Source organism: Mytilus trossulus, chromosome 9 (genome assembly GCF_036588685.1).
Source record: "Mytilus trossulus isolate FHL-02 chromosome 9, PNRI_Mtr1.1.1.hap1, whole genome shotgun sequence".
Lineage (NCBI taxonomy): Eukaryota > Metazoa > Mollusca > Bivalvia > Mytilida > Mytilidae > Mytilus > Mytilus trossulus.
In genome coordinates this window covers 76,797,372-76,824,705 of record NC_086381.1, presented here as the reverse complement: position 1 = coordinate 76,824,705, position 27,334 = coordinate 76,797,372, and the positions used below count along the sequence as shown (strand labels likewise).

Sequence of the window (27,334 nt, the reverse complement as noted above, 5' to 3'; positions counted from 1 at the left end):
GGTAGTGTATGATTGGTGGAAGGTATGTTTGTAATGTATGATTGGTGGAAGGTATGATGGTAGTGTATGATTGGTGGAAGTTATGTTGGTAGTGTATGATTGGTGGAAGGTATGTTGGTAGTGGATGATTGGTGGAAAGTATGTTGGTAGTGTATGATTGGTGGGATGTATGTTGGTAGTGTATGATTGATGGTAAGGTCTGTTGGTAGTGTATGATTGGTGGAAGGTATGTTTGTAATGTATGATTGGTGGAAGGTATGTAGGTAGTGTATGATTGGAAGAAGGTATGTTTGTAGTGTATGATTGGTGGAAGGTATGTTTGTTATGTATGATTGGTGGAAGGTATGTTTGTTATGTATGATTGGTGGAAGGTATGTTGGTAGTGTATGATTGGTAGAAGGTATGTTTGTAATGTATGATTGGTAGAAGGTATGTTGGTAGTGTATGATTGTTGGAAGGTATGTTTGTAATGTATGATTGGTGGAAGGTATGTTTGTAATGTATGATTGGTGGAAGGTATGTTGGTAGTGTATGATTGGTGGAAGTTATGATGGTAGTGTAGGATTCGTGGAAGGTATGTTGATGGTGTATGATTGGTAGAAGGTATGTTGGTAATGTATGATTGGTGGAAGGTATGTGTGTAATGTATGATTGGTGGAAGGTATGTTGGTAGTATATGATTGTTGGAAGGTATGTTTGTAATGTATGATTGGTGGAAGGTATGTTTGTAATGTATGATTGGTGGAAGGTATGTTTGTAGTGTATGATTGGTGGAAGGTATGTAGGTAGTGTATGATTGGTGGAAGGTATGTTGGTAGTGTATGATTGGTGGAATGTATGTTGGTAGTGTATGATTGGTGGAAGTTATGTTGGTAGTGTATGATTGGTGGAAGGTATGTTGGTAGTGTATGATTGGTGGAAGGTGTGTTGGTAGTGTATGATTGGTGGAAGTTGCGTTTATAGTGTATGATTGGTGGAAGGTATGTTGGTAGTGTATGATTGATAGAAGGTATGTTTGTAATGTATGATCGGTGGAAGGTATGTTGGTAATGTATGATTGGTGGAAGGTATGTTTGTAATGTATGATTGGCGGAAGGTATGTTGGTAGTGTATGATTGGTGGAAGTTATGTTGGTAGTGTATGATTGGTGGAAGTTATGTTGGTAGTGTATGATTGGTGGAAAGTATGTTGGTAGTGTATGATTGGTGGAAGGTATGTTTGTAATGTATGATTGGTGGAAGGTATGATGGTAGTGTATGATTGGTGGAAGTTATGTTGGTAGTGTATGATTGGTGGAAGGTATGTTGGTAGTGGATGATTGGTGGAAAGTATGTTGGTAGTGTATGATTGGTGGGATGTATGTTGGTAGTGTATGATTGATGGTAAGGTATGTTGGTAGTGTATTATTGGTGGAAGGTATGTTTGTAATGTATGATTGGTGGAAGGTATGTAGGTAGTGTATGATTGGAAGAAGGTATGTTTGTAGTGTATGATTGGTGGAAGGTATGTTTGTTATGTATGATTGGTGGAAGGTATGTTTGTTATGTATGATTGGTGGAAGGTATGTTGGTAGTGTATGATTGGTAGAAGGTATGTTTGTAATGTATGATTGGTAGAAGGTATGTTGGTAGTGTATGATTGTTGGAAGGTATGTTTGTAATGTATGATTGGTGGAAGGTATGTTTGTAATGTATGATTGGTGGAAGGTATGTTGGTAGTGTATGATTGGTGGAAGGTATGATGGTAGTGTAGGATTCGTGGAAGGTATGTTGATGGTGTATGATTGGTAGAAGGTATGTTGGTAATGTATGATTGGTGGAAGGTATGTTTGTAATGTATGATTGGTGGAAGGTATGTTGGTAGTATATGATTGTTGGAAGGTATGTTTGTAATGTATGATTGGTGGAAGGTATGTTTGTAATGTATGATTGGTGGAAGGTATGTTTGTAGTGTATGATTGGTGGAAGGTATGTAGGTAGTGTATGATTGGTGGAAGGTATGTTGGTAGTGTATGATTGGTGGAATGTATGTTGGTAGTGTATGATTGGTGGAAGTTATGTTGGTAGTGTATGATTGGTGGAAGGTATGTTGGTAGTGTATGATTGGTGGAAGGTGTGTTGGTAGTGTATGATTGGTGGAAGTTGCGTTTATAGTGTATGATTGGTGGAAGGTATGTAGGTAGTGTATGATTGGTGGAAGGTATGTTTGTAATGTATGATTGGTGGAAGGTATATAGGTAGTGTATGATTGGTGGAAGGTATGTTTGTAATGTATGATTGGTGGAAGGTATGTTTGTAGTGTATGATTGATGGAAGGTATGTTGGTAGTGTATGATTGGTGGAAGGTATGTTGGTAGTGTATGATTGGTGGAAGGTATGTTTGTAATGTATGATTGGTGGAAGGTATGTTTGTAGTGTATGATTGGTGGAAGGTATGTTTGTAATGTATGATTGGTGGAAGGTATGTTGGTAGTGTATGATTGGTGGAAGTTGCGTTTGTAGTGTATGATAGGTGGAAGGTATGTAGGTAGTGTATGATTGGTGGAAGGTATGTTTGTAATGTATGATTGGAAGGTATGTAGGTAGTGTATGATTGTTGGAAGGTGTGTTTGTAATGTATGATTGGTGGAAAGTATGTTGGTAGTGTATGATTGTTGGAAGGTGTGTTTGTAATGTATGATTGGTGGAAAGTATGTTGGTAGTGTATGATTGGTGGAAGGTAGGATGGTAGTGTATGATTGGTGGAAGGTGTGTTGGTAGTGTATGATTGTTGGAAGGTGTGTTTGTAATGTATGATTGGTGGAAAGTATGTTGGTAGTGTATGATTGGTGGAAAGTATGTTGGTAGTGTATGATTGGTGGAAGGTGTGTTTGTAATGTATGATTGGTGGAAAGTATGTTGGTAGTGTATGATTGGTGGAAGGTATGTTGGTGGTGTATGATTGGTGAAAGGTATGTTGGTGGTGTATGATTGGTGAAAGGTATGTTGGTAGTGCATTATTGGTGAAGGGTATGTTGGTAGTGTATGATTGGGGGAAGGTATATTGGTTGGTAGTGTATGATTGGTGGAAAGTATGTTGGTAGTGTATGATTGGTGGAAAGTATGTTGGTAGTGTATGATTGGTGGAAGGTGTTTTGTAATGTATGATTGGTGGAAAGTATGTCGGTAGTGTATGATTGGTGGAAGGTATGGTGGAAGTTTATGATTGGTGGAAGGTTTGTTGGTAGTTAATGATTGGTGGAAGGTGTGTTGGTAGTGTATGATTGGTGGAAAGTATGTTGGTAGTGTATGATTGGTGGAAGGTATGTTGATAGCGTATGATTGGTGGAAAGGTATGTTGGTAGTGTATGATAGTTGGAAAGTATGTTGGTAGTGTATGATTAGTGAAAAGTATGTTGGTAGTGTATGATTGGTGGAAGGTATGTTGGTAGTGTATGATTGGTGGAATGTATGTTGGTAGTGTATGATTGGTGGAAGGTATGTGTGTAATGTATGATTGGTGGAAGGTATGTTGGTAGTATATGATTGTTGGAAGGTATGTTTGTAATGTATGATTGGTGGAAGGTATGTTTGTAATGTATGATTGGTGGAAGGTATGTTTGTAGTGTATGATTGGTGGAAGGTATGTAGGTAGTGTATGATTGGTGGAAGGTATGTTGGTAGTGTATGATTGGTGGAATGTATGTTGGTAGTGTATGATTGGTGGAAGTTATGTTGGTAGTGTATGATTGGTGGAAGGTATGTTGGTAGTGTATGATTGGTGGAAGGTGTGTTGGTAGTGTATGATTGGTGGAAGTTGCGTTTATAGTGTATGATTGGTGGAAGGTATGTTGGTAGTGTATGATTGATAGAAGGTATGTTTGTAATGTATGATTGGTGGAAGGTATGTTGGTAATGTATGATTGGTGGAAGGTATGTTTGTAATGTATGATTGGTGGAAGGTATGTTGGTAGTGTATGATTGGTGGAAGGTATGTTTGTTATGTATGATTGGTGGAAGGTATGTTTGTTATGTATGATTGGTGGAAGGTATGTTGGTAGTGTATGATTGGTAGAAGGTATGTTTGTAATGTATGATTGGTAGAAGGTATGTTGGTAGTGTATGATTGTTGGAAGGTATGTTTGTAATGTATGATTGGTGGAAGGTATGTTTGTAATGTATGATTGGTGGAAGGTATGTTGGTAGTGTATGATTGGTGGAAGGTATGATGGTAGTGTAGGATTCGTGGAAGGTATGTTGATGGTGTATGATTGGTAGAAGGTATGTTGGTAATGTATGATTGGTGGAAGGTATGTTTGTAATGTATGATTGGTGGAAGGTATGTTGGTAGTATATGATTGTTGGAAGGTATGTTTGTAATGTATGATTGGTGGAAGGTATGTTTGTAATGTATGATTGGTGGAAGGTATGTTTGTAGTGTATGATTGGTGGAAGGTATGTAGGTAGTGTATGATTGGTGGAAGGTATGTTGGTAGTGTATGATTGGTGGAATGTATTTTGGTAGTGTATGATTGGTGGAAGTTATGTTGGTAGTGTATGATTGGTGGAAGGTATGTTGGTAGTGTATGATTGGTGGAAGGTGTGTTGGTAGTGTATGATTGGTGGAAGTTGCGTTTATAGTGTATGATTGGTGGAAGGTATGTAGGTAGTGTATGATTGGTGGAAGGTATGTTTGTAATGTATGATTGGTAGAAGGTATGTAGGTAGTGTATGATTGGTGGAAGGTATGTTTGTAATGTATGATTGGTGGAAGGTATGTTTGTAGTGTATGATTGATGGAAGGTATGTTGGTAGTGTATGATTGGTGGAAGGTATGTTGGTAGTGTATGATTGGTGGAAGGTATGTTTGTAATGTATGATTGGTGGAAGGTATGTTTGTAGTGTATGATTGGTGGAAGGTATGTTTGTAATGTATGATTGGTGGAAGGTATGTTGGTAGTGTATGATTGGTGGAAGTTGCGTTTGTAGTGTATGATAGGTGGAAGGTGTGTTTGTAATGTATGATTGGAAGATATGTTTGTAGTGTATGATTGGTGGAAGGTATGTTTGTAATGTATGATTGGAAGGTATGTAGGTAGTGTATGATTGTTGGAAGGTGTGTTTGTAATGTATGATTGGTGGAAAGTATGTTGGTAGTGTATGATTGTTGGAAGGTGTGTTTGTAATGTATGATTGGTGGAAAGTATGTTGGTAGTGTATGATTGGTGGAAGGTAGGATGGTAGTGTATGATTGGTGGAAGGTGTGTTGGTAGTGTATGATTGTTGGAAGGTGTGTTTGTAATGTATGATTGGTGGAAAGTATGTTGGTAGTGTATGATTGGTGGAAAGTATGTTGGTAGTGTATGATTGGTGGAAGGTGTGTTTGTAATGTATGATTGGTGGAAAGTATGTTGGTAGTGTATGATTGGTGAAAGGTATGTTGGTGGTGTATGATTGGTGAAATTATGTTGGTGGTGTATGATTGGTGAAAGGTATGTTGGTAGTGCATTATTGGTGAAGGGTATGTTGGTAGTGTATGATTGGGGGAAGGTATATTGGTTGGTAGTGTATGATTGGTGGAAAGTATGTTGGTAGTGTATGATTGGTGGAAAGTATGTTGGTAGTGTATGATTGGTGGAAGGTGTTTTGTAATGTATGATTGGTGGAAAGTATGTCGGTAGTGTATGATTGGTGGAAGTTATGGTGGAAGTTTATGATTGGTGGAAGGTTTGTTGGTAGTTTATGATTGGTGGAAGGTGTGTTGGTAGTGTATGATTGGTGGAAAGTATGTTGGTAGTGTATGATTGGTGGAAGGTATGTTGATAGCGTATGATTGGTGGAAAGGTATGTTGGTAGTGTATGATAGTTGGAAAGTATGTTGGTAGTGTATGATTAGTGAAAAGTATGTTGGTAGTGTATGATTAGTGGAAGGTATTTTGTAGTGTATGATTGGGGGAAAGTATGTTGGTAGTGTATAATTGGTGGAAGGTATTTTGGTGGTGTATGATTGGTGGAAGGTATGTTGGTAGTGTATGATTGATGGAAGTTATGTTGGTAGTGTATGATTGGTGAAAAGTATGTTGGTAGTGTATGATTGGTGGAAGGTATGTTGGTAGTGTATGATTGGTGGAAGGTATGTTGGTAGTGTATGATTGGTGAAAAGTATGTTGGTAGTGTATGATTGGTGAAAAGTATGTTGGTAGTGTATGATTGGTGGAAGTTATGTTGGTAGTGTATGATTGGTGGAGGTTGCGTTTGTAGTGTATGATTGGTGGAAGGTGTCGGAAGTGTATGATCGGTGGAAGGTATGGTGGTAGTGTATAATTGATGGAAGATGTGTTTGTAATGTATGATTGGTGGAAGTTGTGTTTGTAATGTATGATTGGTTGAAGTTGTGTTTGTAATGTATGATTGGTGGAAGGTGTGTTTGTAATTTATGATTGGTGGAAGGTGTGTTTGTAATGTATGATTGGTGGAAGTTGTGTTTGTAATGTATGATTGATGAAAAGTTGTGTTTGTAGTGTATGATTGGTGATCATTGTATTGACATGATTTGATTGGTTATCCCTTTGTTGACATTGTTTGAATTATGGTATTTCAGTTTTTATGACTCATGTTAATAATTGTTAATCAAATGACTGCACCATGTGTTAACATTTGATTGGTTGTCATTGTGTTAACATTTGATTGGTTGTCATTGTGTTAACATTTGATTGGTTGTCATTATGTTAGCATTTGATTGGTTGTCATTGTGTTAGCATTTGATTGGTTGTCATTTTGTTAACATTTGATTGGTTGTCATTATGTTAACATTTGATTGGTTGTCATTGTGTTAACATTTGATTGGTTGTCATTGTGTTAACATTTGATTGGTTGTCATTGTGTTAACATTTGATTGGTTGTCATTGTGTTAACATTTGATTGGTTGTCATTATGTTAACATTTGATTGGTTGTCATTGTGTTAACATTTGATTGGTTGTCATTGTGTTAGCATTTGATTGGTTGTCATTTTGTTAACATTTGATTGGTTGTCATTATGTTAACATTTGATTGGTTGTCATTGTGTTAACATTTGATTGGTTGTCATTGTGTTAACATTTGATTATTTGTCCGTGTGTTAACATTTGATTGGTGATCAGTGTTTTGACATCATTTTAAGTGTGGATTGTGGGTTGGTTTGATTAATGGTAAATCAGATGACTCCTCCATGTTAAATACTTGGTTCACATAATATCATGTGAAATTTTGTCCTATATATCAATTTAAAATGTATACATTTTTTGTTAATAAAGATACAGAATAAGAATGAACACTGAATGTTACCTTTTTTGATTTCATCCAAGGACTGCATCCTTGATCTATTAACCATTTTGTTGTATCAATCCGTCCATACTTAGCAGCACAATGTAAAGCTGTTTCTCCATCCTATAACAATATAAAAATATAAACATGTTAATGTAGTGTGATAATAAATCAAGAGAGGAGTCAAACAATTTATCAAAATGTAAGAAATATAACATTGGGTAGGATAATAAACAATTATATTTGTGTAAACTGATAAATGGTAGATTAAGATATATAAACTAAATATATATTTTCTGATTCAGTTCTACAAAACAGGAAAAAATGATAGCAAACCCCATTTAATATAAGTCTAACAAGTATTTGTTGTCCATTTAAGGCGAAGTATACGTAATTGCACGCCTCTAGCGGAAAAAGGGATACAAAATGTGCGTCATTAGTTACGCAAGTTATCTCCCTAACTCCAAGTACGGGAAATGGGCACATGAAAAAGAAAAAAATCATTGATTGACTTTGTGCGGTCTATCATGAACCCAAATAAGTATTCCTGTGCTATTTCAAAATTTCAAAGAAATTATCAGACTCCAATTCGAAATTTTAGTATTGTGTGTTAGTCTGCAACTGTTTTTGTTTTAGCCTCATACAGGAGCGGCCGGGTACATACTATCGCTTGTATTTATTTCAACAGAAATTAAGAATAAACAAATAAACTAGTGACAATTCTGCTTCTAGTCGTATCATACTCGTTAAAATCAAACCAGAATTGACCCCACAATATATTATTTGAATGAATTGTTGTACCGCAATCTTGAAGGTAACGAATAATTTCAGTAAATGTGTGTTGAACTAAAAAGGGGTGGGCATGTCCCGTTTTTTATGCAATTGAAAATTTTATGATAATTTTTTTTGTGTGAAAAGTTTAAACGATAGGCCTCAAGGAAAACAATTTTAACAAGTATAAGTGGCAGGACAAAACTTACAGAGAAAAAAACGAACAAAATAATCAGATTGCGTCTACAAAACATTACACAGAAACTAAGGTATTAACACAGTGACATTTATCCAGAATAAGTAAAATTAATCATCTATCTCATCCAAATCTCAGTTCTCACTGAGCAGAAAATAAACAGATGTCTTCTATTCTGTCCACAATTTTTTGGAAAGTAAAATCTATATTTAGAACAATGGTTGAAACTGAAACTACACATGTATGATGAAAATAGAATATGCAGTTTTTTCTTGATCAAATTCCAATTTCTAAAGGATAGCGAAATGTGCATTCTTGTGTTGTTCTTTTGTTTATCATTCAGAAGTAGAAAATACAATTCTGAAGTATTTTTTCTTCTCAAGTCTCAATATTGAAGATTACTAGTATTATAGAACTATTAGAGTATAAGGTACAGGGAAGAAGAGAGAGGGTGAAGAAAATAATGTTACTATGTCTGAGCCTTTAATAACCGACGAAATGTTAGGGATTTTTCTCATGGTTGATGGCCTTAAGGTTGCTTATAATAATTGCTTATATCCACTTCATTCAATAAGGCGGCTGTGGTGTCAAAATTTTCGGCGATAAATGTTTCGTAAGCTTCTGACTTTTCGTTCAAAGAAATTTCAAATTTCAATATAAAAAATGGATCGCGGGCCTTGTTTTTTCGTAACAATACATTGAAATTAACCACATTTAGGGTATTCATTTTATTTATATAAAGAAAACATAAGTTTTTCTTATTAAAGAAACATTTAACAATAGATTTGTCTAAGATTCGACGGGCTAATTTCGTTTACTAATACTTCTGGAAATATATATATATAAGAAAATAGGGTCACGGGCCTAATTTTCTTGAAAAAAATATATTGATAGTTCAATCTTTAAATTTCAAGTTGTAGGTATTTTGTTATATACGTATTGAATGATACTTTGTAAACCATTTGTAAAACAATTAGTACTTTTAAATTTACAAAATATTTTTAGCATCATGGATGCATATATTCTTATTACATCGCTCTTGGCACAATCATATAGCAGTACACTAAAACATACCTAAATACATTACATAGTACGTACATTTATATCATGACACCAGTACATTAATATCATGAAACCAGCACATTTTTTACAGCATATAACTACAACTGTAATTGTGCAAAACTTTAGAATTACACTTAACAATACGCATATACACAATGTAAGGCTTTAAACAGGCATTGATCTATGCAACGGGAAATTATATAAAAAAAACTCCGATCTGTTTTATTTTTTCTGAAATTCACATACAGGTTCTTCTTTTGACCTTATAATAGCCATTCTGAAGATGACATCTTATGCAGTTGCAGATTTCTTACTTTTTATGAGTCGTACATGTGGAAATTTAAGAAATAATGGTACAAGCAATTATTTCCTTTGAATTTCAAGCACAAATTGATTCCAAGATAATGACATGTCGTTTAGTTAAAGAAAAAAGCAAGCTATCGTGAAAGGAAATTTTAAAGTATAATTGTAGAATCACGTGCACGTGTGTGAACTTGACAAATATAATGGGTTGTATACACAATACCTCGAATAGCGCCTGAAATGGTGAGAATGAAAAAAACGATCCCAATTTTATAATGATTTTTTTCAAATATGTATAGAATTGTTCTGTACTAATCTGGACAACTCTATATTTGATTAATAATTATTAGACCAATACAAATATTTAACCAGATGCTCCGCAGGGCGTAGCTTTATACGACCGCAGAGGTTGAACCCTGAACGGTTGGGGCAAGTATGGACACAACATTCAAGCTGGATTCAGCTCTAAATTTGGATTGTGATTAAATAGTTGACACAGCATAGGTTTCTGACACAGAATGAATGTGTTCTAATGAACTTAAAATTTTTGTTTTCTCTTAGAGCAATTCACTATGCTGTTGAATATTAATCCTCTCAAAAAAATGTTTGAAGAAATTTTCTTTTTATTTATGAAATTTCAAATGAGAAAAATTGAACCCAATTTTTTAATCACATCCCCTTTCCCTTATTCAAAAACTAATCTCAATTAAAATATTCTAATGGAGTTTGCAACAATAACTACTCATTTAAATACATCATATAATATTAAGATGTGAAAAAAACTGCTTGTTATCACTGAATGGTAAAGATTATTTAAATTTATCAGTTGGTAGTAAAAAGTGAATATACAATAGATTGTAAATAACAAAGATTTAAGTTGATTCTGGACAAAGAAAGATAACTCCAATTAAAAAAAAATTCTTGCAATAAGATATTTCTTGCTTACTGTTCTGGACAAAGAAAGATAACTCTAATTAAAAAAAAAATTTGCTATTTCACAATATTGTGAAACTAGATATTTCTTGCCATTGCACAATACTTTTAGATTCAACATATCAAAGAACCCAACCGATTCATTTTTTGTCAAAATCAAACTAAGTTTAATTTTGGACCCTTTGGACCTTAATGTAGACCAATTTGAAAAGATGACCTAAAGTTAAGAATCTACATACACAGTTAGATTCGGCATATCAAAGAACCCCAATTATTCAATTTTGATGAAATCAAACAAAGTTTAATGTTGGACCCTTTGGGCCCCTAATTCCTAAACTATTGGGACCAAAACTCCCAAAATCAATACCAACCTTCCTTGTATGGTCATACACCTTGTGTTTGAATTTCATAGATTTCTATTCACTTATACTAACGTTATGGTGCGAAAACCAAGAAAAATGCTAATTTGGGTCCCTTTTTGGCCCCTAATTCCTAAACTGTTGGGACCTAAACTCCCAAAATCAATACCAATCTTCCTTTTGTGGTCATAAATATTGTGTTTACATTTCATTGATTTCTATTAACTTAAACTAAAGTTATTGTGCAAAAACCAAGAATAATGCTTATTTGGGCCCTTTTTTGGCCCCTAATTCCTAAACTGTTGAAACCAAAACTCCTAAAATCAATCCCAACCTGTCTTTTGTGGTCATAAACCTTGTGTTAAAATTTCATAGATTTCTATTAACTTAAACTAAAGTTATAGTGCGAAAACCAAGAAAATGCTTATTTGGGCCCTTTTTGGCCCCTAATTCCTAAAATGTTAGGACCAAAACTCCCAAAATCAATACCAACCTTCCTTTTGTGGTCATAAACCTTGTGTTAAAATTTCATAGATTTCTATTCACTTTTACTAAAGTTAGAGTGCGAAAACTAAAAGTATTCGGACGACGACGACGACGACGACGCCAACGTGATAGCAATATACGACGAAAATTTTTCACAATTTGCGGTCGTATAAAAAAAGATGTGGAACCCTGTCTAATCAAGAAAAGATGGAGTTAAAGTCTATACAGTAACTTTCTTTCACTTGAAGTATATTTATTTACCAATTTGCATTATTTTGGCATCAGAAATATTCCTCATAAACATTTTTCAGTTTGTATCATTATCAACCATGTCAACCCATTATGCTTTTATCTTTTTAGCATCTCCAATACTTATGAAAATGTGTTAACCACAGTCACGATTTGTATGACAATACTGTACGGTACAATGGGTATAATAGCGTTATAGAATAGAATTTGTGGTGACTTTACAGAAGACATCAATAACGTCGCCGAATATTTTATAATTCTCCGCTTAAAATCAAATTTCAAGAGAATATAGCTTGAAAACCAGCACGGTTGCTAAGGAATTTCTTTGCACCAATGGATTCGTTGTTTTTTTTTAATCGAACTTCGAATTTAAAAAATATTCTATTGACCAACGAATTAGAAAATAATTTTAAGTAAAAATATCTGCCGTTTTTTATGATTTCTACTATACATCCTTTGTATTTCTCGCTTATAATGCTGTTAGTTTCAACAGCTTGTATCTGGAAAACGAAAACGGTTACCCCCTTTTTTATTCTATATTCTGATGTATTTTTACTAGCAGAATCCATATCTAAAATTTAAAAAAATTCCATTGAGTAGTTATATTACATACACTTCGCCTTAACATGTCTGATTAACAACATGATTTTATGTTGATTCTGTAGAATAATCAAAGTTGAAAAAAAAACTGTTTTCAAGAAATATTAAAACAAGTTATAATTTCTGATTCAGTACGAAGACACAAGAAAAATAAGACCCCACTTTATATAGTTCTGTCAAGTATAAGGTCTCCATTTAACCCGTCTGATTAACAATGATGCAGTAGAAAGATCAAAGTTGAAAAAAAAATACTTTTTTCAAGTAACATAGAAACAAGTTATATTTTCTGATTCAGTAGGAAGAGACAAGGAAAATAAGACCCCACTTTATATAATTCTGTCAGGTATTTGTTATTTTTAAAAGATGTTTTACATTAGATCTGTAGAATTAACATTATCTGACTAAAGATGTTAACACAACTTGTTCTCATCAACTTCTCATTCAAATCAAATGTTTACAAAATATTGTTTTGCCAGGAAACAAAATAAAACCTTTACTTACTATCTGATTCTGTTCTGTGTTACGAATAAAATGAGACCCCACTTTATATAATTCTAACAAATATTTGTTGTCCATTAAATCTGTCTGATTAACAAGATGATTTTGTGTTGATTCTGTATAAAGTTGTGTTTTGTCAGAGTAAGGTGATTATATCTATCATTACCTCGTCTGTGGCCTCTAACTGACTGCCGTGACTGACGAGGTACGTCACTACCTCCAGATGTCCTCCCATAGTGGCCCACATTAATGGTGTCATTCCAATCTGTAATATCAACATATAACAGACATCAAAACTTGTTTCATAAACTGGACAATGTTGTGTAATAAATATAAACAAAATATATATCACATGAATCAGTGGTCAAAACTGAATAAAATGACCAGTCACACTTGTATTTATATTCTACATAAACAACAAATAAACAACATGTTTTATTGTGAGATGTCAGAACTTCCATCAGAACTGTCAGGTTAAAAAATAAACTTTTATCAAGAAACATAAACAATATTTATATCAATGGACTCAGCTGGACAAGACAATTAAAATGAGACCCCACTTTATATAATTCTGTCAAATATTTGTTGTCCATTAAATCTGTCTGATTAACATTGATTCAGTAGAATGATCAAAGTGAAAAAAAAAAAAAAATTCAAGAAACATAAAAACGAGTTATATTTTCTGATTCAGTACGAAGAAACAAGAAAAATAAGACTCCGCTTTATATAATTCTGTCAAGTATTTGTTATTTTTAAAAGATGTTTTACATTAGATCTGTAGAATTAACATTATCTGACTAAAGATGTTAACACAACTTGTTTATCATCAACTTCTCATTAAAATCAGATGTTAACAAAATAATTTTTCATCAGAAAACAAAATAAAACCTTTACTATCTGATTCAGTTCTGTGTTACGAATAAAATGAGACCCCACTTTATATAATTCTAACAAATATTTGTTGTCCATTAAATCTGTCTGATTAACAACATAATTTTGTGTAGATTCTGTATAAAGTGGTGTTTGGTCAGAGTAAGATGATTACATCTATCATTACCCAGGTGTCTGTAGCCTCTAACTGACTGCCGTGACTGATGATGTACGTCACCACCTCCAGGTGTCCTTCCACAGCCGCCAACATTAATGGTGTCCTTCCCAACTGTAATATCAACATATAACAAACATCAAAACTTGTGTCATAAACTGGACAATGTTGTGTAATAAATATAAACTAAATATATATCACATGAATCAGTGGTCAAAACTGAATAAAATGACCAGTCACACTTGTAGTTATATTCTACATAAACAACAAATAAACAACATGTTTTATTGTGAGATGTCAGAACTTCCATCAGAACTGTCAGCTTAAAAAAACACTTTTTTTCAAAAAACGTTAAAACGAGTTATATTTTCTGATTCAGTACGAAAAGACAAGAAAAATAAGACCCCACTTTATATAATTCTGTCAAGTATTTGTTATTTTTAAAAGATGTTTTACATTAGATCTGTAGAATTAACATTATCTAACTAAAGATGTTAACACAACTTGTTCTCATCAACTTTTTATTAAAATCAGATGTTTACAAAATAATTTTTCGTCAGGAAACAAAATAAAACCTTTACTATCTGATTCAATTCTGTATTACGAATAAAATGAGACCCCACTTTATATAATTCTAACAAATATTTGTTGTCCATTAAACCTGTCTGATTAACAACATGATTTTGTGTAGATTCTGTATAAAATGGTGTTTGGTCAGAGTAAGGTGATTATATCTAACATTACCCTGTCTGTGGCCTCTAACTGACTGCCGTGAGTGACGAGGTACGTCACTACCTCCAGATGTCCTCCCACAGCGGCCCACATTAATGGTGTCCTTCCATCCTGTAATATCAACATATAACAGACATCAAAACTTGTGTCATAAACTGGACCATGTTGTGTAATAAATATAAACAAAATATATATCACATGAATCAGTGGTCAAAACTGAAGAAAATGACCAGTCACACTTTTATTTATATTCTACATAAACAACAAATAAACAACATGTTTTATTGTGAGATGTCAGAACTTCCATCAGAACTGTCAGGTTAAAAATAATAAGTTTTTTCAAGAAACATAAACAATATTTATATCAATGGACTCAGCTGGACAAGAAAATTTAAATGAGACCCCACTTTATATAATTCTGTCAAATATTTGTTGTCCATTAAATCTGTCTGATTAACAATGATTAAGCATGTTAAGAAGAATGATCAAATTAAAAAAAAAAAAAATGTCAAGAAACATAGAAACAAGTTATATTTTCTGATTCAGTACGAAGAGACAAGAAAAATAAGACCCCACTTTAAATAATTCTGTCAAGTATTTGTTATTTTTAAAAGATGTTTTACATTAGATCTATAGAATTAACATTATCTGACTAAAGATGTTAACACAACTTGTTCTCATCAACTTCTCATTAAAATCAGATGTTTACAAAATAATTTTTTGTCAGGAAACAAAATAAAACCTTTACTATCTGATTCTGTTCTGTGTTATGAATAAAATGAGACTCCACTTTATATAATTCTAACAAATATTTGTTGTCCATTAAATCTGTCTGATTAACAACATGATTTTGTGTAGATTCTGTATAAAATGATGTTTGGTCAGAGTAAGATGATTATATCTATCATTACCACGGTGTCTCTGGCCTCTAACTGACTGCCGTGAGTGATGAGGTACGTTACCACCTTTAGGTGTCCTCTCTCAGCGGCAAACATTAATGGTGTCCTTCCACTCTGTAATATCAACATATAACAGACATCAAAACTGGTGTCATAAACTGGACAATGTTGTGTAATAAATATAAACAAAATATATATCACATGAATCAGTGGTCAAAACTGAATAAAATGACCAGTCACACTTGTATTTATATTCTACATAAACAACAAATAAACAACATGTTTTATTGTGAGATGTCAGAACTTCCATCAGAACTGTCAGGTAAAAAAAATAACTTTTTTCAAGAAATATTAAAACGAGTTATATTTTCTGATTCAGTACGAAAAGACAAGAAAAATAAGACCCCACTTTATATAATTCTGTCAAGTATTTGTTATTTTTAAAAGATGTTTTACATTAGATCTGTAGAATTAACATTATCTGACTAAAGATGTTAACACAACTTGTTCTCATCAACTTCTCATTAAAATCAGATGTTTACAAAATAATGTTTCGTCAGGAAACAAAATAAAACCTTTACTATCTGATTCAGTTTTGTGTTACGAATAAAATGAGACCCCACTTTATATAATTCTAACAAATATTTGTTGTCCATTAAACCTGTCTGATTAACAACATGATTTTGTGTAGATTCTGTATAAAGTTGTGTTTTATCAGAGTAAGGTGATTATATCTATCATTACCAAGCGGTCTGAAGCCTCTAACTGACTGCCGTGAGTGACGAGGTACGTCACTACCTCCAGGTGTCCTCTATCAGCCGCCCACATTAATGATGTCCATCCATACTGTAATATCAACATAAAACAGACATCAAAACCTGTGTCATAAACTGGACAAAGTTGTGTAATAAATATAAACAAAATATATATCACATGAATCAGTGGTCAAAACTGAAGAAAATGACCAGTCACACTTGTATTTATATTCTACATAAACAACAAATAAACAACATGTTTTATTGTGAGATGTCAGAACTTCCATCAGAACTGTCAGGTTAAAAAATAAGTTTTTTCAAGAAACATGAACAATATTTATATCAATGGACTCAGCTGGACAAGATAATTAAAATGAGACCCCACTTTATATAATTCTAACAAATATGTGTTGTCCATTAAATCTGTCTGATTAACAATGATTAAGAAGAATGATCAAAGTTAAAAAAAAAAAACTTTTTTCAACAAACATTAAAACAAGTTATATTTTCTGATTCAGTACGAAGAGACAAGAAAAATAAGACCCCACTTTATATAATTCTATCAAGTATTTGTTATTTTTAAAAGATGTTTTACTTTAGATCTGTAGAATTAACATTATCTGACTAAAGATGTTAACACAACTTGTTCTCATCAACTTCTCATTAAAATCAGATGTTTACAAAATAATTTTTCGTCAGAAAACAAAATAAAACCTTTACTATCTGATTCAGTTCTGTGTTACGAATAAAATGAGACCCCACTTTATATAATTCTAACAAATATTTGTTATTAAATCTGTCTGATTAACGATGACGAATAAGCAAAATTAAAAAAAAAATAAAAACGAGTTATTTTTTCTAAGTCAGATTAATGAGACAGGAAAATAAGACCCCACTTTATATAATTCTAACAAGTATTTAATGCCCATTACACCTTTCGATTAACAGTATTTTGTGTTGATTCAGAATACTGATCAAAGCTTTTAAGAATTCAGTGGTATTTCCATGTAAAATGTTTGTGTGGAATATAAATGAAGAACTTCAATAAGCCGTGTTTTTACTTTTTGTTTGCGTTGCCTATAAATGTGATATGTCACATGTTTGTGAGCAGTATAAGAGTGTCAGTGATATGTCACTTGTTGGTGTTGAGTATAAGTTTCATTGGTAAGTAACATATTGGTGTTGAGTATAAGAGTGCGATTGCTATGTCAAATGTTGGAGCTGAGTATAAGTGTGTCAATGGTATTTTATATGATTGTGTTGAGTATAAGTATCATTGCTATGTGACATGTTGGTGTAGAGTATAAGAGTGTCATTGCTATGTCACATGTTGGTGTTGAGTATAAGAGTGTCATTGCTATGTGACATTATGGTGTTAAGTATAAGAGTGTCAATTGTATGGTATATGATTGTGTTGAGTATAAGTACCATTGTTATGTGCCATGTTGGTGTAGAGTATGAGAGTGTTATTGCTATGTCACATATAAGGGTTGAGTTTAGAGTGTCAGTGATATTTCAATTGTTGGTGTTGAGTATAAGAGTGTCAGTGATATGTCTCATGTTGGTGTTAAGAAAAATAGTGTCATGGCTAGGTCAAATGATGGTGTTTAGTAAAACAGTGTCAGTGCTATGCAGATGTTGGTGCTGAGGATAAGCATGTCATGGTTATGTCACATGTTGGTGTTGAGTATAAGAGTGTCATTGCTATGTCACATGTTGGTGTTGAGTATAAGAGTGTCATTGCTATGTCACATGTTGGAGTTGAGTATAAGAGTGTTATTGCTATGTCACATGTCAGGTTGGTATTGAGTATAAGAGTGTTTTTGCAATGTCACATGTTGGTGTAAGTATGTCATTACTATGTCACATGTTAGCAGGTTACCCATGTCATGTTTAGTATAGGAGTGGAAGATGAATGTTGTATGATCAGGTGTCACATGTCATGTTCAGTACAAGAGTGGTGAATGAATGTTGTATGATCAGGTGTCACATGTCATGTTCAGTACAGGAGTGGTGGAAAGTAAAATCACAAAAATACTGAACTCTGAGGAAAATCAATTTGGAAAGTCCATAATCACATGGCAAAATCAAAAAACAAAACGCATCAAAAACGAATGGACAAGAACTGTCATATTCCTGACTTGGTACAGGCATTTTCAAATGTAGAAAATGGTGGATTAAACCTGGTTCTATAGCGCTAACCCTCTCACTTTAATAACAGTCTCATCAAATTCCGTTACATTTACATGATGCGTTAAATAAACAGTCACAATCAATAAAATAGTCAAAATATGGGAACATCAGTCATCATCGTATAACAATTTAACAGGACACAACAACATCTACTATCTACGAACACATGGATTGATTTGAGTGTCTGACGTCAGAAAAATTATATACGTCACATAAATTTGTCGTTCAATGTGCATACAATAGTTATCCAAAGTACCTGGATTATAAACAATTTTAAATTTTACATAGGCAATGAGCGCAGACAGGGTTAAAAAATCAAAAGTATGTAAGAATAAATTACAGAAATCAAACTAGTCCAAAAGTTATACATAGAATTTATGAGAATCCAAAACTTTTAAAAGGAACAATTTAACAGGACACAAAAACCTATCCACGAACACATGGATCTACTTGAGTGTCCGACGTCAGAAAAATTATATACGTCACATAAATTTGTCGTTCAATGTGCATACAAACAATTTTAAAATTTACATAGGCAATGTACGCATACAGGGTTAAAAAATCAAAAGTATGTAAGAATAAATTACAGAAATAGACCGAGATTCAAACTAGTCCAAAAATTATACATAGAATATATGAGAATCCAAAACTTTTTAAAGGGAACAATGAATGTTGTATGATCGGGTGTCACATGGCATGTTCAGTACAAGAGTGGTGAATGAATGTTGTATGATCAGGTGTCACATGTCATGTTCAGTACAAGAGTGGTGAATAAATGTTGTATGGTCAGGTGTCACATGTCATGTTCAGGACAGGAGTGGTGTATGAATATTGTATGATCGGGTGTCACATGTCATGTTCAGTTAAGGAGTGGTGGATGAATGTTGTATGATCGGGTGTCATGTCATGTTCAGTACAGGAGTGGTGGATGAATGTTGTATGATCAGGTGTCACATGTCATGTTCAGTACAGGAGTGGTAAATGAATGTTGTATGATGAGGTGTCCCATGTCATGTTCAGTAGAGGAGTGGATGAATGTTGTATGATCAGGTGTCACATGTCATGTTCAGTACAGGAGTGGTTAATGAATGTTGTATGATGTGGTGTCACATGTCATGTTCAGTAGAAGAGTGGTGGATGAATGTTGTATGATCAGGTGTCACATGTCATGTTCAGTATAGGAGTGGTAACGAATGTTGTATGATCAGGTGTCATATTTCATGTTCAGTACAGGAGTGGTGAATGAATGTTATATGTTCAGGTGTCACATGTCATGTTAAGTGCAGAAGTGGTAAATAAATGTTGTATGATCAGGTGTCACATGTCATGTTCAGAACAGGAGTGGTGGATGAATTTTGTATGATCAGGTTTCAAATGATATGTTCAGTACAGGAGTGGTTAATGAATGTTGTATGATCAGGTGTCACATGTCATGTTCAGTACAGGAGTGGTGGATGAATGTTGTATGATCAGGTGTCACATGTCATGTTCACTACAGGACTGGTTAATGAATGTTGTGTGATCAGGTGTTACATGTCATGTTCAGTACAGGAGTGGTTAATGCCTGTTGTATGATGTGGTGTCACATGTCATGTTCAGAAGAGGAGTGGTGGATGAATGTTGTATGATCAGGTGTCACATGTCATTTTCAGTACAGGAGTGGTAACGAATGTTGTATGATCAGGTGTCGTATGTCATTTTCAGTACAGGAGTGGTAATGAATGTTGTATGCTCAGGTGTCGCATGTCATGTTCAGAACAACAGCGGTGAATGAATGTTGTATGATCAGGTGTCACATGTCATGTTCAGTAGAGGAGTGGTAAATTAATATTGTATGATCAGGTGTCACATGTCATGTTCAGTACAGGAGTGGTTAATGAATGTTGTATGATGAAGTGTCACATGTCATGTTCAGTAGAGGAGTGGTGGATGAATGTTGTATGATCAGGTGTCACATCTCATGTTCAGTACAGGAGTGGTGGATGAATGTTGTATGATCGGGTGTCACATGTCATGTTCAGTACAGGAGTGGTTACGAATGTTTTATGATCAGGTGTCGCATGTCATGTTCAGTACAGGAGTGTTGAATGAATGTTATATGATCAGGTGTCACATGTCATGTTCAGAACATAAGTAGTGAATGAATGTTGTATGATCAGGTGTCACATGACATGTTCAGTACAGGAGTGGTAAATGAATGTTGTATGATCATGTATCATGTCTTGTGTCATGATGATGCAAGATTTATGTAAAACCAAAGGATTTTTTTTATAGAATACCATGACAGTGTATGGTAAGGTTCATAAAGTATAATAAAATAAATCACAATATTTCAGTTGTATGCAGTTAAGAAGTATCAGACGGCAACCCTTTGACATAAAAACTGGAGTGGTATTCATCAGTATAACATGTGTAAGGAATAAATCACAATGTTTCAGTTGTTTACAGTTACGAAATATCAGACAGCAACCCTTTGACAAACAAACTGAAGTGGTATTCATCAGTGTAATGAAGTAAATCACAATATTGCAGTTGTATACAGTTATGAAGTATCAGACAGCAACCCTTTGACAAACAAACTGAAGTGGTATTCATCAGTGTAATGAAGTAAATCACAATATTTCAGTTGTATACAGTTAGGAAGTATCAGACAGCAACCCTTTGACAAACAAACTGAAGTGGTATTCATCAGTGTAATGAAGTAAATCACAATATTTCAGTTGTATACAGTTATGAAGTATCAGACAGCAACCATTTGACATACAAACTGGAGAGGTATTCATCAGTGTAATGAAGTAAATCACAATATTGCAGTTGTATACAGTTATGAAGTATCAGACAGCAACCCTTTGACAAACAAACTGAAGTGGTATTCATCAGTGTAATGAAGTAAATCAAAATATTGCAGTTGTATACAGTTATGAAGTATCAGACAGCAACCCTTTGACAAACAAACTGAAGTGGTATTCATCAGTGTAATGAAGTAAATCACAATATTTCAGTTGTATACAGTTATGAAGTATCAGACAGCAACCATTTGACATACAAACTGGAGTGGTATTCATCAGTGTAATGAAGTAAATCACAATATTGCAGTTGCATACAGTTAGGAAGTATCAGACAGCAACCCTTTGACAAACAAACTGAAGTGGTATTCATCAGTGTAATGAAGTAAATCACAATATTTCAGTTGTATACAGTTAGGAAGTATCAGACAGCAACCCTTTGACAAACAAACTGAAGTGGTATTCATCAGTGTAATGAAGTAAATCACAATATTTCAGTTGTATACAGTTAGGAAGTATCAGACAGCAACCATTTGACATACAAACTGGAGTGGTATTCATCAGTGTAATGAAGTAAATCACAATATTGCAGTTGTATACAGTTATGAAGTATCAGACAGCAACCCTTTGACAAACAAACTGAAGTGGTATTCATAAGTGTAATGAAGTAAATCACAATATTTCAGTTGTATACAGTTATGAAGTATCAGACACCAACCCTTTGACATACAAACTGGAGTGGTATTCATCAGTGTAATGAAGTAAATCACAATATTTCAGTTGTATACAGTTATGAAGTATCAGACAGCAACCCTTTGACAAACAAACTGGAGTGGTATTCATCAGTGTAATGAAGTAAATCACAATATTTCAGTTGTATACAGTTATGAAGTATCAGACAGCAACCCTTTGACAAACAAACTGGAGTGGTATTCATCAGTGTAATGAAGTAAGTCACAATATTTCAGTTGTATACAGTTATGAAGTATCAGACACCAACCCTTTGACAAACAAACTGAAGTGGTATTGATCAGTGTAATGAAGTAAATCACAATATTTCAGTTGTATACAGTTATGAAGTATCAGACAGCAACCCTTTGACAAACAAACTGAAGTGGTATTCATCAGTGTAATGAAGTAAATCACAATATTTCAGTTGTATACAGTTAGGAAGTATCAGACAGCAACCATTTGACATACAAACTGGAGTGGTATTCATCAGTGTAATGAAGTAAATCACAATATTTCAGTTGTATACAGTTAGGAAGTATCAGACAGCAACCCTTTGACAAACAAACTGAAGTGGTATTCATCAGTGTAATGAAGTAAATCACAATATTTCAGTTGTATACAGTTATGAAGTATCAGACAGCAACCATTTGACATACAAACTGGAGTGGTATTCATCAGTGTAATGAAGTAAATCACAATATTTCAGTTGTATACAGTTAGGAAGTATCAGACAGCAACCATTTGACATACAAACTGGAGTGGTATTCATCAGTGTAATGAAGTAAATCACAATATTTCAGTTGTATACAGTTATGAAGTATCAGACAGCAACCCTTTGACAAACAAACTAGAGTGGTATTCATCAGTGTAATGAAGTAAATCACAATATTTCAGTTGTATACAGTTAGGAAGTATCAGACAGCAACCATTTGACAAACAAACTGAAGTGGTATTTATCAGTGTAATGAAGTAAATCACAATATTTCAGTTGTATACAGATAGGAAGTATCAGACAGCAACCCTTTGACAAACAAACTGAAGTGGTATTCATCAGTGTAATGAAGTAAATCACAATATTTCAGTAATCTACAGTTATGAAGTATCAGACAGCAACCCTTTGACAAACACACTGGAGTGGTATTCATCAGTGTAATGAAGTAAATCACAATATTTCAGTTGTATACAGTTATGAAGTATCAGACAGCAACCCTTTGACAAACAAACTGGAGTGGTATTCATCAGTGTAATGAAGTAAATCACAATATTTCAGTTGTATACAGTTATAAAGTATCAGACAGCAACCCTTTGACATACAAACTGGAGTGGTATTCATCAGTGCAATGAAGTTAATCACAATATTTCAGTTGTATACAGTTATGAAGTATCAGACAGCAACCATTTGACAAACAAACTGGAGTGGTATTCATCAGTGTAATAAAGTAAATCACAATATTTCAGTTGTATACAGATAGGAAGTATCAGACAGCAACCCTTTGACAAACAAACTGGAGTGGTATTCATCAGTGTAATGAAGTAAATCACAATATTTCAGTTGTATACAGTTATGAAGTATCAGACAGCAACCCTTTGACAAACAAACTGGAGTGGTATTCATCAGTGTAATGAAGTAAATCACAATATTTCAGTTGTTTACAGATAGGAAGTATCAGACAGCAACCATTTGACAAACAAACTGGAGTGGTATTCATCAGTGTAATGAAGTAAATCACAATATTTCAGTTGTTTACAGTTATGAAGTATCAGACAGCAACCCTTTGACAAACACACTGGAGTGGTATTCATCAGTTTGATGAAGTAAATCACAATATTTCAGTTAGGAAGTATCAGACAGCAACCATTTGACATACAAACTGGAGTGGTATTCATCAGTGTAATGAAGTAAGTCACAATATTTCAGTTGTATACAGTTAGGAAGTATCAGACAGCAACCATTTGACATACAAACTGGAGTGGTATTCATCAGTGCAATGAAGTAAATCACAATATTTCAGTTGTATACAGTTAGGAAGTATCAGACAGCAACCCTTTGACAAACAAACTGAAGTGGTATTCATCAGTGTAATGAAGTAAATCACAATATTTCAGTTGTATACAGTTATGAAGTATCAGACAGCAACCCTTTGACAAACAAACTGGAGTGGTATTCATCAGTGTAATGAAGTAAATCACAATATTTCAGTTGTATACAGTTAGGAAGTATCAGACAGCAACCATTTGACAAACAAACTGGTGTGGTATTCATCAGTGTAATAAAGTAAATCACAATATTTCAGTTGTATACAGATAGGAAGTATCAGACAGCAACCCTTTGACAAACAAACTGAAGTGGTATTCATCAGTGTAATGAAGTAAATCACAATATTTCAGTAATCTACAGTTATGAAGTATCAGACAGCAACCCTTTGACAAACACACTGGAGTAGTATTCATCAGTGTAATGAAGTAAATCACAATATTTCAGTTGTATACAGTTATGAAGTATCAGACAGCAACCCTTTGACAAACAAACTGGAGTGGTATTCATCAGTGTTATGAAGTAAATCACAATATTTCAGTTGTATACAGTTATGAAGTATCAGACAGCAACCCTTTGACATACAAACTGGAGTGGTATTCATCAGTGCAATGAAGTTAATCACAATATTTCAGTTGTATACAGTTATGAAGTATCAGACAGCAACCATTTGACAAACAAACTGGAGTGGTATTCATCAGTGTAATAAAGTAAATCACAATATTTCAGTTGTATACAGATAGGAAGTATCAGACAGCAACCCTTTGACAAACAAACTGGAGTGGTATTCATCAGTGTAATGAAGTAAATCACAATATTTCAGTTGTATACAGTTATGAAGTATCAGACAGCAACCCTTTGACAAACAAACTGGAGTGGTATTCATCAGTGTAATGAAGTAAATCACAATATTTCAGTTGTATACAGTTATGAAGTATCAGACAGCAACCCTTTGACAAACAAACTGAAGTGGTATTCATCAGTGTAATGAAGTAAATCACAATATTTCAGTTGTATACAGTTATGAAGTATCAGACAGCAACCCTTTGACAAACAAACTGGAGTGGTATTCATCAGTGTAATGAAGTAAATCACAATATTTCAGTTGTTTACAGTTATGAAGTATCAGACAGCAACCCTTTGACAAACACACTGGAGTGGTATTCATCAGTTTGATGAAGTAAATCACAATATTTCAGTTAGGAAGTATCAGACAGCAACCATTTGACATACAAACTGGAGTGGTATTCATCAGTGTAATGAAGTAAATCACAATATTTCAGTTAGGAAGTATCAGACAGCAACCCTTTGACAAACACACTAGTGTGGTATTCATCAGTGTAATGAAGTAAATCACAATATTTCAGTTGTTTACAGTTAGGAAGTATCAGACAGCAACCATTTGACATACAAACTGGAGTGGTATTCATCAGTGTAATGAAGTAAATCACAATATTTCAGTGAGGAAGTATCAGACAGCAACCCTTTGACAAACACACTAGAGTGATATTCATCAGTGTAATGAAGTAAATCACAATATTTCAGTTGTTTACAGTTAGGAAGTATCAGACAGCAACCCTTTGACAAACAAACTGGAGTGGTATTCATCAGTGTAATGAAGTAAATCACAATATTTCAGTTGTATACAGATAGGAAGTATCAGACAGCAACCATTTGACATACAAACTGGAGAGGTATTCATCAGTGTAATGAAGTAAATCACAATGTTTCAGTTGTATACAGTTATGAAGTATCAGACAGCAACCATTTGACATACAAACTGGAGTGGTATTCATCAGTGTAATGAAGTAAATCACAATATTTCAGTTGTATACAGTTATGAAGTATCAGACAGCAACCCTTTGACATACAAACTGGAGTGGTATTCATCAGTGTAATGAAGTATTTCAAGTTTGTTTGGGGCTGTTGTTTGTCTTTTCGTCTGGCCATGGCATTCTTCTTCTACTTCATGTACTTAATGTGTTTTTTTCCGCTGTTTTATTTGGGTATAGGTGTTGGATACATTGATGTTGTGTACTGATGTTTCTCACTGTTTGTGTTGAATACAGGAGTTGTATATATTGGTGTTGTGAAATAATGTTTTGCACTGTTTTTGCGGAATACAAGAGTTCTATATACATTCGGGATGTGTAATCATGTTTCTTAATATTTTGAAGACTTTTTGCAATTAAAGAACCTTAGTGAGCACGCTCACATACCCCACGTCCCCACATTGTCATTGGAGAAATTAAATAAGTGTAAGAAACAAATTTGTATAAGAAAAATTAATTTCCTGCCAATATGCACATCTAAATAGTACGTCCTTATTATCTACAAAATTTCATGAAATTCTGTTGTGTGGTTTCAGAGGAGTTGAGATGACAAACTGTTGCAGTAGTACATTGAAGCACATAAGTTCAAAGGGACGTAACTCCTAGAAAAAAAATTGAATTGCAATTTCCCGTCGATATGCACAACTACATAGTATGTCCTTATTATCTGAAAAGGTTTCGTGAAATTGTGTAGTGTGGTTTCAGAGGAGTTGCGATGACAAACTGTTGCAGTAGTACATTAAAGTAAATAAGTTCAAAGGGGCGTAACTCCTAAAAAAAAATTGAATCGCAATTTCCCAACGATATGCACAACTACATAGTATGTCCTTATTATCTGAAAAGGTTTCGTGAAATTCTGTTGTGTGGTTTCAGAGGAGTTGCGATGACAAACTGTTGCAGTAGTACATTAAAATAAATAAGTTCAAAGGGGCATAACTCCTGGAAAAAAAATTGAATCGCAATTTCCTGTCGATATGCACACCTACATAGTATGTCCTTATTATCTGAAAAGGTTTCGTGAAATTCTGTTGTGTGGTTTCAGAAGAGTTGCGATGACAAACTGTTGCAGTAGTACATTAAAGTAAATAAGTTCAAAGTGGCGTAACTCCTAGAAAAAAAATTGAATTGCAATTTCCCGTCGATATGCACAACTACATAGTATGTCCTTATTATCTGAAAAGGTTTCGTGAAATTGTGTTGTGTGGTTTCAGAGGAGTTGCGATGACAAACTGTTGCAGTAGTACATTAAAGTAAATAAGTTCAAAGGGGCGTAACTCCTAAAAAAAAATTGAATCGCAATTTCCCAACGATATGCACAACTACATAGTATGTCCTTATTATCTGAAAAGGTTTCGTGGAATTCTGTTATGTGGTTTGAGAGGAGTTGCGATGACAAGAAACAGGACTGATGGACGGAATGACGGACGGACTGACGGACGGGTCAAAAACATTATACCCTCCGCCACGCAACGAGTTGCGTGGCGTATAATAACCAGAAATTAACATTGAATCACTGAACACTAACAAGAGCAATGTTTAACTGATTCATAATGTGTGTACTATATATAATAAATTCATTTTACTTCA

The 27,334-nt window shown here is 33.9% G+C and overlaps 1 protein-coding gene across 1 annotated transcript; it reads right to left on the bottom strand.

The window, feature by feature from the left end:
• Positions 1–7,141: 7,141 nt before the first annotated feature.
• LOC134684949 (protein TANC1-like) lies at positions 7,142–14,641 on the bottom strand. The gene is made up of 4 exons (XM_063544270.1): positions 14,528–14,641; positions 13,796–13,897; positions 12,905–13,003; positions 7,142–7,404 (listed from the first exon to the last, which is right to left on the bottom strand). Exons 1-4 carry the CDS (start codon positions 14,639–14,641, stop codon positions 7,237–7,239), a joined length of 483 nt encoding a protein of 160 aa, XP_063400340.1. The 3' UTR covers positions 7,142–7,236.
• Positions 14,642–27,334: the final 12,693 nt, after the last annotated feature.